This window comes from Ammospiza nelsoni, chromosome 13, assembly GCF_027579445.1.
Source record: "Ammospiza nelsoni isolate bAmmNel1 chromosome 13, bAmmNel1.pri, whole genome shotgun sequence".
Classification (NCBI taxonomy): Eukaryota; Metazoa; Chordata; class Aves; order Passeriformes; family Passerellidae; genus Ammospiza; species Ammospiza nelsoni.
In genome coordinates this window covers 17,416,381-17,428,405 of record NC_080645.1, presented here as the reverse complement: position 1 = coordinate 17,428,405, position 12,025 = coordinate 17,416,381, and the positions used below count along the sequence as shown (strand labels likewise).

The window sequence follows — 12,025 nt, the reverse complement described above, 5'->3', positions numbered from 1 at the left end:
TTTAGAGTAATGATTTCCTTAAAATTCAGTGGTACAATTAGGGCATAAAAACAGCACTTCTAATTATTGTGGAAAAAGAAATGTTACATTAATATGTTGAAGGCTACTGTTTACTGTAATCACCTGTTTGTTAACTTTACAAAGGCTTTGTTGAAACTCTTTATGGAAATGCTAAGAGGGAGAAAGCTGAGCAGCCTCATTTGCAGAGGTTTAAATCATAATAAGTCACTGAGTTCAAGGGTGGAGAGCAAGTGCACAAATTACAAAGCAAACAAATGTGCAAAGCTTCTGCTTCAAGAGGTTTCAATTTGGGCGTACTACAATGGCAGGTGAAGTCTCAGAGCATGCTCCTGTCCTTTCCACACAAACTGCCCATGGCAGGAAAGAACTGAGAGACATCCAGTGTTCAGAAGTCTGTCAGTGTCACTGAACAGTACTAGGATCACATTCCAAAAGAGCAGATTGGATTTTCCTTCTTTATTGTGGACTGCTTTTATGGATAGCCATAAGTTCTTGTAACAGGTGCTGGGGTGGCCAGATGTGGAGAGCTGGGAAAAGCCAAACAAAACCTCTGCCTCCACTGAGTTCAATGCCTAGCACCTTGTATAAACTGCTGGCCCACACCCAAAGGCCTCCAAGCAGAAATTATCTCACACCTGAGGAATCAGGCAGCTAGACTAAGGCTCATAAGGATTTGCTTTTAGACTTCAGACCATAAGGGGTGTTTAAACCTGAAAAACAGTACGATGCCACACAAGGGCACCACTCACCCTGTTACTGGTATCGGCTAACAGGAGTATAGTAAACTTAAATAAAGCATCTGGTTGGTGAGCCCTTCAGTGCTCCTCAAGAAGGCAGAAAGTGAAGAGAGACTTAAGGGGGACTCACTGTGTCAGAACCCACTTTTTTTTCTCTTAACCCTGGCAAATGAATCTGTTTTCATACATTTTTTGTACAGTTTTACACATAGAGGAGCATGCACGTGGCTGTTTCATTTACTGCCCACAATATTCTGTGGGTTTTCTATATATTCTTTATTTTTCTACTCAGTTTGCTGCTAAAAATGTGTTTGCATTCTCATGTGATACCTTTAATTCAGTCAAAAGGGTAATATGAAAATAAGATCTGTGATCAATAAACAGCTGAATATGAACACAAAATAAATAAGTTAAATAAATTTAACAAAGAAAAAAATTCTAGAAGTTTTTGTAAACTAACTTTACATATTATACATATAAATTATCAGATTTTTCCATTAAACTGTTAGAACTTAGAAAAAAATAATTAACATATTTCTAATGTATGGTTTTTGGGTCTACCAAAGGTCGTGCTGACCCGGATTTTAGACTGAGCCCTCTGTGTCAGCCCTGGTGTGCTTGCTGCAACAGCAAGAATAAGTTAAGAAGGACAGACAAAAGAAACCCTTACAGGGGGGTGAGCCTTGCTGGGCCTCAGTGGTGCTTCTCAGCACATGGAATGTAGAGTTGGATGTGGATGAGCAATGTGAAAGATGCAGCCTCTGCACAGGTTACGTGCACTGAACGCCTGCCCACGTCTTGGTTACACAAAATCAAACCTGCTACGAGCAGCTGTGCAGCTCACACAGCCACAGGCATTGGGATCACTGTCACAAATTCCTCACTGATACATTGCCTCTGCTTCTCAAACATGGTCATGTCTGACTCTGGTCACAACTGGAGCAATTTCTCTTTAAGTTAGGCCAAGATATCAGACTTCATAAATTTTGTCTTGCAAGTAGCTGAATAATGAATCCAGTCCTTTGGAAGAACTCCACAGCTGTTTTAACATCTGACACTCCTTCTCGTTCACCTCTTCAAGTCCGGATTTCAGGAAGCTCCGCACGAGACACTTGGACTCTTCCAACACCTAAAGCCAAAATACAACTCAGCATTTTATTCTGAATCTGAAAAAATTACTATGGATACTGGCATGACCAGCATTTTTATACTGACTCTGTTTTACAATCTAAATAACTCCTCTGGGCACAGAAATTACATTTGATTTCTAGCCACCACTCCACTTGCTGATAGTCAGCATCTTTAAGAACTGAGGTTGATGGGTTAGTGCCAGGTTTTTAAAAGAATGAGGGATTCTAAAGTACCTTAGTTTATTGAAGGTCTGCCATGAAGCACAAGGAGCTGAACTCCCTCACATTGAAATGAAAATGTGTGAGGGACAATATACTGGCTACCTGTTTTCTGGAAGGTGGCCTTTAAGGGTAGACATGTTGGAAACCCAAATGTGGATGTCCATTATCTTTGAGAATTTTCCCTCGTGTATTATTTCCTTATCAATACAGAAATTAATAGGAAAGGGCCTTTACTGCAAATCCCCTTTTAAGTCTATCTGCTTACATTTTTGTAGAAGTTAGATAGTTTGTAAAAGATTTGTGCTAAGCAAAACAAGCATCCTCTGACTGTGTTCTGGAGTGAGATTTACTTGGCAGATACATCAAATCACCTGAGATCTTTGCAATAGAAAGCCCAACCTCAAGCTCTTTCTTAGTAATTGTTGCAAGTTCTGAAAGGCACAAACTGCAGGTCCATGGTTGCTCCCATAGTTCAGCTCCTTTCTCCCAGACCCATTTTTAAACACATTGAGATTGATTCCTTTAAATTAGTTTTTAAATGCACAACACCAGTCTGTATCTCACAAGGCAATGAACTGGTCAAACAAACCCAATAATAATTCCTACATTACTGATTTGCTGAGGACAGGAGATTTAATATAACTAACACAGTGTTCTGTGGGAAGGGAGGTGCATTCTCTTCATTCAGCTTTGTCCAGACCTTCATGTTAAGCCCAGTTCCTACATGTTGTGGGTTTCAACACTGCTATTGCAAAGTAGTATTTGTTTTTAGCTCAAGTAAATGGTGTTAGTAGTAAATCAAGGGCCCTGTGCATTTTTTGTGGTCTGTTTGTGAACAAGTCTTTGAAGGTTTATCTTTGTCCACAAGTCAGCACCGGTCTTTCCAAGGCATCTTGAGAAAATTTCATGGACAGCCAATAGCAGTGAGGGAAGGAAGAATTCACAGTAAAGCCCAGAGGTTTTCTCTACTCAAATAATACACGTTATATCAGCATCATCAAATAAAATTCTGCTACATTTCCAGAGAGTTTCATTCTCAATGTCTTCTGTGAGATCTAATCTACACTTCGTTTAATTAAAATTCTCTTGTGTCTCTACCTCCTTTTACAGCAGATCTTTTCAATGAAACTGAGGGATGCTGAGACAGTTTCAGACATAGGAAATACAGCAAGAAACTGTAACAGTTTTCACTTTAATTACTGCAGTTTTATTGCAGCCAGTATCACTTTCTTCACTGCATGTTTTTAAACAAGGATGTGCCCAGAATAGGAGTACATCTGCCTGAAGGGAAAAACCTCTTGAAAGACAGGAAAGGATTTTCTTTCAACTTTTGTGTACACAAAAGGAAAGTTATAATACACTGTGACCAGAATGTGTTCAAATCCCCCTTGTCTGGATCCCACCTCTCCTTCACAGCAGAGCTTAGCTGGCACTCTCCTACCCTTCTGTCTGGAACATTCTGCACCAGCAGTGCAGGTGCAGAAAGAAGGCAGATTCAGCTGAAATCCTGTCCTGTAGGCCAGGACAAAGTGAAGGGCAAATCTGTTTTCTTACAGGTTTCCCAGTACAGTTGTAGAGTTTCAGACTGTTACACCTTCATGCAGGAAACCTGTGCTAAAATCCCCTTTCAAAATCTGGGGCAAGGAGGTGCCACTCATTGAATAAATGCCAATATTGTGAAAGGAAATAACTCCTCCCATCCTGATCCCTGAAAAATGAGAGACTCCATGAGCTCACTGATTCCTATCCAGGTTTTCTGATGTCAGCCTTCTTTCACAGGTATGGTTGTGGAAAGTGAGGTCCCACATGTGACAAGCCTTGGGAGCACACCTTACCTCTGTGAAATGTCTGTGAAATTTAATGAGGGACTTTGATTTCTTACCACTGCACTGCAGGATGCCATTTCTTTCACTCGTAGCATCACTTCTTGGCTAAATGTTGTTGGCCAAAATACTTGTGACACCAGTCCTCTGCTGCAGGCTTCCTGTGCTGTCAGCTTTCTCCCACAGAACAACATTTCATTTGCCTGTGAAACCAAAAGACTCTGGTAATCTTGGGTTATAATTCCCTTCAAATTTTTCTCATACTTGCCTGCTATTTTTACGATTAAATTACAAACGTTCTTCTGTATCTTTCCATACTGCAAAATACTTTAAAAGGAGTTTCAGTAGCTATTTAAGGATTGTGCAGGTGGCCAGAGCACAGCATGGGTTTAATTTAAGAGAAATGTGCTGGCATGCATGGTGAATCTGTATTGCTGATCTTACAAGAGTAACTATGAGTGATACTGTGTGGAGAGTCATGGAACCCAGTAGGAAATATCTGTGAGACAAATTCTGATTTATTATACTGGTAAAAGCTAAGCAGTCTTACTGGAATCATTGTGGATTATCTTTAAAGAGCAGAGAGCAGTATCTGCCTGTATTACTGCCCACTCCTAACATGATGCAGACAACTACTCTGCAAGGTTATTCTGCTAATGTATTTCTTCATTTTTCTACCATGATGTTGTCAATCTGCTTTTTCAATCTTTCTTTTGTACAGCAGGTGTTGTATATTGAATTCCAAGATTATTTCATGATAAGAAGTTGGTAGTGATTAGATGAACTTTCCACAATTTTAATTTCCGTTAAAGACAATTAAGAAAATTGTTTACTTTTTAAAGAGAGAAAGAAGATCAGGAATTTATGAAAGGTTCTTCAGCAATTTGAGGTGGAAAACCTTACCAGTGCAACACCCAGAATTTGTGGGAATGTGTATGATGAGCAGCCAGCTGGAGTGAGTCGGATTGTTGCATATGGTGTCTGAAACCAAGCCTTCTCACTTGCCCAAACGATATCACAGAGTGGTAAAATAGAAGCTCCTAACCCCAGAGCAGGGCCGTTGATAGCAACCACAATTGGCTTCTTAAATTGAATAAAAGCTTTTACAAAATCCCTAAAATAAAAAATAAAAGAAAGATCTTGAATACAGAAGTAACACATAAATATCTAAGTTTAAAGTACTTAATCTGAAAACAAATTAGAACCACAGAAGAACAAAACAAATGCCCAGTTTTATGAGGTGAGAACTGCAAGATACTTTCTAGTTTGCACATGGAAAAGTCTGCTTATTTTTAGTTATTTAATCTTTCTGAATACCTGGGCTATTGCATAGTTTTGTGTATGTTGTATATGGTCTGATTAAGTGGATTGCACTGAGTGTGATACTTTTTGCAGGAAGGTTTGGTTGGGTTAGTTTTGCTTCTGGACCAGTAACTCCCGAGTTTGAACACGCAGCACTTCTTGGTTTGCTCCACAGTGGCTGAGATGGACCTTGCTTGGCTGCTGATGAAATATAACAGTCTGATTTTTAAATTTTTTTCAAAAAGTTTTCCTAAGATCCTATGTCAAAGGTTACTACAAGTCCCATCAGTGAATTGGGAGATTGTAATGTTTATGGCACCAGCAGAAAGAACAAGACATGTAAAGAGAAGTCAGAGAAAGTCTGAACACGATGAGTGATCTTCAGCTGGATCTTCATTGCAAAAATCTTCAGCAAAGCCGTTACAGAGCAGATGCCCTTGCCTGACTATCCCAGTAATGTGATGAGAAATTACAGGGAAGTTAAATGTCATTGCATTCATCTGGATGAATGAACTAGAATATGTTGAATTCTGTGCAATGAGGAGATCTTTTAAATAAGCCACCTACCAGCAGCTGTGGAAAGACATCTGTTGAATGGAACGGCCTTTACATCAATTAGGAAAAAGCAAGAGTGTAATTGTGGGCAAATGATGGGCTTCAGCAGCTCAGTGCACAGCAGGTAAATGGAGGCAAATGAGATGCTCAGTTACTTTGGAAAAAAGACATGGATAAATCAAATTCCAAGCAAAAGAGGAGATTCTGTCCCTGCACTGGTTATTTATTAGATCCAGAGTGCATCTTTGCTGACAGATTTTAGGAAAGAACATTTTGTCAAATGTGCCCTTGATGAGTTGCTGCTCTCCCACTGAGGTCAAACGGATCCAGGCCTCTGTACCTGAGCACAGGTGGGCCTTGCATGTTAGAGAGCACATGTGGCAACTGGGCTGAAGTGCAGGGGCACTGGCTGTGTTTTACATGAGGACAAAGAGTATGAGATGACCCAGCATTAAATTTTCAATTAATACATTCTGTTTTTGAAGTCCTCTAGTAAGGAGGACCATGGGAAAATAGAGAATTGATGCAGCTCTCTTCACAGCAGTAAACCAGGAGATCACTGTCAAGACAAAGAGAGTGAAATAAGGAACATGGTTTTTGTCTGTTCAAGACCATTGCTGTCTAGAGGAGAGCAGGGTTAAGGAGAGTTGTGATTAGTTTTTGTTGCAGATACAATGCTGTTCCCTTATCTCATTATTTCTTTGGTTGTTTATGACTGAGCAGTGACTGTGGATCACTGCACCTCATTAATTCCAGAATTTTGAGAACCTCAGTAGTTACGTAAGTCTTTCAGACAGGACTGCAGTTGTGAATAGGGATGTGATGAATGATAGGTAAAAAGAAAGCAAACCAAGGATAAATGGTGGCAGTAAATCTGAGGACCCTGTGGAGGCAGATAAAACCAGTGTTGTGGAGAAAAGCAGGAAGCATGGTGATAAACGGGATTGGAAGTGAATATGGAAAGGCAATTTGGGATGTGGAGAGGAAACATAATGTGGAAGAAGAACAAAGCAGAACACATTAATGGAGGGGAAGAGTTGAAGAAGTCTTCAGATGAGTGAGCAAGGAAGGGAGGACCGAGAGAGAGTGGAACACAACATTGAGAAGGCACAGTGAGCCTCTGTCGTGAGGGAAGAATGGGGAGCACAGAGGATGGTAAAATGGATGGGTATGGAACATGCTACCTCTAGGATGGAGTGGAAGGCTACAGTACTGGGAGATGATGAGGGGAACAAATGCCTGCCTTTGGTCTCCAGAAGCTGCAGTGACCAGCACTCCATTTATCTTTGTTTCCTGTTTGGTGCCTTGTTTCAGTGGGTTGTCTCTGTACCCTGAACCTGGCACATTTCCTTGTCTCCAAACCGTAAGTTCACCCAGGGAGTTTCTGGGCTACAGGATCCTTGTTTCAATTCAAAGCAGTCTTTGAAAAGGATTTCACATTATAGCTGCTGTTACACAGTAGATCCAGATGCTTAAATACAGGAAAACGTGTCTGCAGGAGGCTTCTGGATTTGCTAGAGCATATCTGGGAGGCTGACCATGGAATACATGCTGGGATGCTCAGACACCTCTGCACTCTTCCAGGCTCTTGCTGCTGATCAGGGCTTGTAGGCTTTACATCCAGGGCTGTAAAGAAGCTGAGCGAGTAAATTTGTCCTTGTCTGTTTTCTTCTGAACACACCCAGAATGTTGTGGCTCAGGTCCCACAGCGCTGCCCAGCTGGTGGTGTGAGCCCAGTGTGGGAATGCCTTCCATGAGTGTGGAGGCCACACTGTGCAGCCTCTCTGCCTTCTCCCTGCTCCAGGACAGCGTGTGGATGGTGGCAGCTCACTGGTGGGTCTGGGATGGATCTGGGATGGAGCTGCAGTGCTGCACATCCATTCATTGCCAACCCCAGTGGCTGAGGCACAGCACCAATGACTGATGCATTCATGGCAGAGGAGACTTGATAGGGATTGAAACTTCAGCTGTAACTTGTGACCGGTACAGGAGAGCCACGCTTGGAAAGTGGAAACACATGGTAACCAAGACTTCAGTTTCACTTTGATCCAAGTCTAACTTGATGTAAAGCAGCAGAGGCAGAGATCCATGGCTGTATTTTAGGACATTGAAACCACTGAAAAAAGCAATGGACATTTTTTCTTCTCTTATTACAGTTTATTTTCCATGAGCTGAGTCCTTTGTTCACAGAAAGCACAGAGAGTGCTAAATGGAAAACGTGGGGTATTGTTTCCAGAAGTACAATAAAAATCTATTTTCAGTGGGCCTGAAGCCGACATTCTTGACAAGGTACAAGCAGTACATTGTACCAGTATTTCAAGAGTGTTCTGTGAGTCCAAGGGTGGAAAAACTGAGTATCACAGTCTGGCTTATACTTTTTTAAATGTTGGATTGATAAGTACACCTGTATATTAGATGTATGCAAATAAATGTAAACTTATATGAAAACACCAAACTGCACAATTTTTACAATAATATTAAATTTGTATCTTTTGGTGGGTGGTGAGTGTGCCTGTGTTTTCAAACAAGAATTGTGATTTTCTACCCTCACTTTTTTTTTGTTCTACATTGGCTAAAACCCCTCACATTTAAAAAATAAACTTAGACTGTGTCCTTCAAAGGGTTTCTCTTTTAAAAATTATCACTCCATGATATTTGAGCATATTTAGGGTCTTATAAACAGCTTGTAATTTACTACATTTAAGAAGTATCTTTTAAAGTCTTTCAAAATAATTGCTACTTTGAGAATTTCACAGTTTTTAAACCTGGAATCCAAGCTGATCTGCAGTAGTTGTAACCAAGATAATTGGTGGTTAATATACTTTATGTAATATCTAAACCTGATCTTACATTATACTAATAAATCCCAAGTAGACATATCTTGTAAAAAATTCTTTAATTTTCCTTCATAGTATTGTTGCATAAAGTTTTAAAGCTCTCAGAACAATATTTATTTGTAGAAAATGGGGGGGGGGGGAAAGGGATCAAATTGTCTCCTGGTGAAATACCATTGGCTTTAGTGGAATAATATTGATTTATACTGGAAAATCTGCCTAGTGGATAATGGAACATTTGGTGATGTGTTGTGCAGATTGATTTGCAGACTGCATGTCATAAACCCTGGAATTCTATTAAGGTGATGTGATATATATATATATATATATATATATATATATATACATATGGAAAGTTGCATTTTAGTTACAAAAATAAAATTACATTTACATATATATTAAGTAATTTAAATTTAAGAAGAAGAGTGGAGACCCTTCTACTAAGGTTCTGAAATACAGTGGCAGACTGCTATTTCAACAGAATATAAGCCATGGATTCCCATTTGGACTGAAATTAATTAAAATGATGAACATTAAAACAAGTAAAAGATCTGCCTTTCAGAACCACTTTAGAACATGAAGCAATACTGAATTTGGAAAAACAACAACAAAGTTGTATTTGATTTTAGAGGAATGATTTGAAATATTAAATACAGAGAATTAGAATAAAATAAATCCCTATGGATATTAGCACTGGAAAAAATGTGCTTTCTTTTCTAATATGGAAAGGTCCAAGTTTCTTTTTACTAAACAAATTTGCAGGACTATAATTGGAATGCAATCAACATTTAAATATACAACATTTTTGGACCTGATAAATATCTTTATAATCACACACTGCATTTCATAATTTAGAGATCATAGGTAAGCTTGGGTCACCTTATAGCTTCTGCAATCCTAGTGCTTTCCTTTCTTCTGTCATTGGATAACCTGCCAATTAAATATGAGTAATCTAGGCCACTACAGAATACACTTCCCACTGCGCTGAGAAGTAAGAGTTTACTGTCATCAGCTGATGCATTGCACAATGCTCTCCGAACTTCCTTCATGATCTGTGGATAAAGAAAAGTAAACAATTCGACATGCATGCCGTGGCAATATCATTTCCCTACTTTTACAAACCTTATTGATTTTGAGAGACTTCAATTTTGGGCACTATCAATAGTTACATCAATTATATATAGAATTTTAATATAGAATGATATTAGAATCATTAGAATGGTAACACTGAGAGTTTGCAGAATATTTTCTATTTGGCAGTGCTTTGTTGATGTTTTATTAATTCCAAGAGGTTTTAGGAGTTGGGGATTCTTTGTTGTATGGGAAATTCTACCCAGCTTATGCTATTTGATTGCAATTTAATAATTTCAAATATCACTTTTTAATTTTCATTGTGTACATTACTGTATTCTTGGGAACATATTTATCACAGCAAAAGCCTATTATTAACCTCAACAGCTTGAAAGCAAAATTTTTAAACCCCAGTTTTCAGTACTTCAACTACTTTGGTTTATATAACTACAACCAGAGCAAAGCAGGACAAGAGGACATCATATACATCAACATGACAAATATATTATTCATTTTTACAGTTTACAAAAGTTAAATCATAGAAGTCCCTTGAAAAAGAGACATTTTGACTTTGTTTTAAAACTGGACCAAGCTATTAATTACACCATAAATCAAACCTAATAAAAATTTGTATAGAATTGAGCTGCTGGTATTGTAGGAAAATGGCCTTTCACCTGAGCAGAGAATTGTTTCCTAATGATTTTTGAAAGGAAATTTTATTTCATAAACTTCTGATGGGTAACTTCTTGTTTGGTCACAGTTGGGCATGGTTTGTGAGCTGTAACTCATTTCAGGCCCCTCTCCTCTATAATGTGCTCCTCATTACAAATAATTTGCTCCTCACCGCAAGGGCCCTGATTTCATCTAGTGTGACACCTCCTGTCCTTCATCATACCCGTGTGCCAAAGTATTTCCTATAGACATGGTCCTGCTGTCTCAAAGCTTTCTCTTTTGCACCAAAAGCTTTGCTGTTGGTGTAAATTTAGGTAAGAGAGAGCTAAATGTGGCTGGGGATTTAAATAGAGTTGCCATGTGAGAGAAACCCAAGATTTTTTAGCCTGTGATTATTTCTGTTCACTACTTTCTGTTACCAAAACTTCTTTAGATCTCTGAAGTGCCTTGTTAAGAAATGTCCCTGAACACTGAAGTTTTGTTGATGCCACCCCCTGGTTAGCCTTTTAATAGAAATCCTATGGATTGTGCTGCCTTCCCTATGGGTTTGTGTGAGGATGAGTATTACTGGCTGCTGGGACTGGCCATGAGAGAGCAGCTGGTGAACTTTCAGATGCTTCACTTCCACAAGAGCACTTCAGAATGCTTGTAATACTGAGTGTGTGACAGTGGGTGGAAGTGAAGTAATTAAAAGCTGCAGAATTTGGAAGTATATTCGAAATTCTTATGCAGGTACAAAAATGTCATCAGCAATTTTAGGAGCACTGTTTATTCTGAGAGTCTCAGAGGCTGTCTCAGCCCTCAGCTTGGAGAAACACAGCAACACTGCACATATAATGGGGAAACAAAGGGGAAAACCCCCTAAAACCTTTAATCAGTGTTAAAAGAGAAACTTTAGAATGTGGTAGATAATAAAATTTAAAAAAAGAAAGTATTTTGGTTTTCCTAGTTCCATCTGAATGCAATGTTATCCTCTCAATTCACTGGAAAAAATCTCACAATCTGCTCTTTCTTAGGGTGAATGTATAAATAATATTAGGGAATACATTTTTCTATCCAGTGAGGAATGCTGCATTAAGTATGATGCCATGATGATACCCATTCAGCAATTGTGGGGACAGTATTTCTATTTGAATGCATTTGATGAAAGTTTCTGAGGCAGTATTTACACAACAGTATGGACCAGTTATTTAGGTTATGGTAGTTGACTGGATTGTAAATTTAGACCAGACCTACTGCTTCACTTACTGTTTTATTGAAACACAAATACATCATAAAATTATCACCTTCTCAGAAGTTGCTTATATTTTTAATCCTCTCAAGTATGTAATCTCATTAATTCTTTAACAGGACATCTTATATTGCAAAATAAACATGAACCAGTTAAAAACTTAATTATACTTCTAAGAGCTTATTTTAATGCCTTTTGCCGGAAGTGGGAAATTTCCAAAGGAATTTGGTGCCCTTTGCTTTCCATCTTGCTTACATTCTGGGAAAATCAAAGAGCTAGGAATTTATCACCACAATTACATAAAGTATCTTGAACAGAAGTCTCTTGTTCACATAAATAGAAGCACTAGTTAATAAAAGTTAACTTTTCTGAATCTCTGAGGACTCACTCTGATATTCTTAAAGATAATTTAAGAATATTCTTAAAG

General features: G+C 38.7%; 1 protein-coding gene across 1 annotated transcript in view; it reads right to left on the bottom strand.

The window, feature by feature from the left end:
• Nucleotides 1–345: 345 nt before the first annotated feature.
• The window catches only part of CDYL2 (chromodomain Y like 2), a 56,444-nt gene continuing 44,764 nt past the window's right edge, over nucleotides 346–12,025 (bottom strand). Inside the window, exons 4-7 of the mRNA XM_059481665.1 lie at nucleotides 9,504–9,676; nucleotides 4,837–5,047; nucleotides 3,993–4,136; nucleotides 346–1,887 (exon numbers count right to left, since the gene is read on the bottom strand). Of these exons, the coding sequence (XP_059337648.1) occupies nucleotides 1,729–1,887; nucleotides 3,993–4,136; nucleotides 4,837–5,047; nucleotides 9,504–9,676 (687 nt within the window). The 3' untranslated portion in view covers nucleotides 346–1,728. The remainder of the gene's footprint in view (nucleotides 1,888–3,992; nucleotides 4,137–4,836; nucleotides 5,048–9,503; nucleotides 9,677–12,025) is intronic.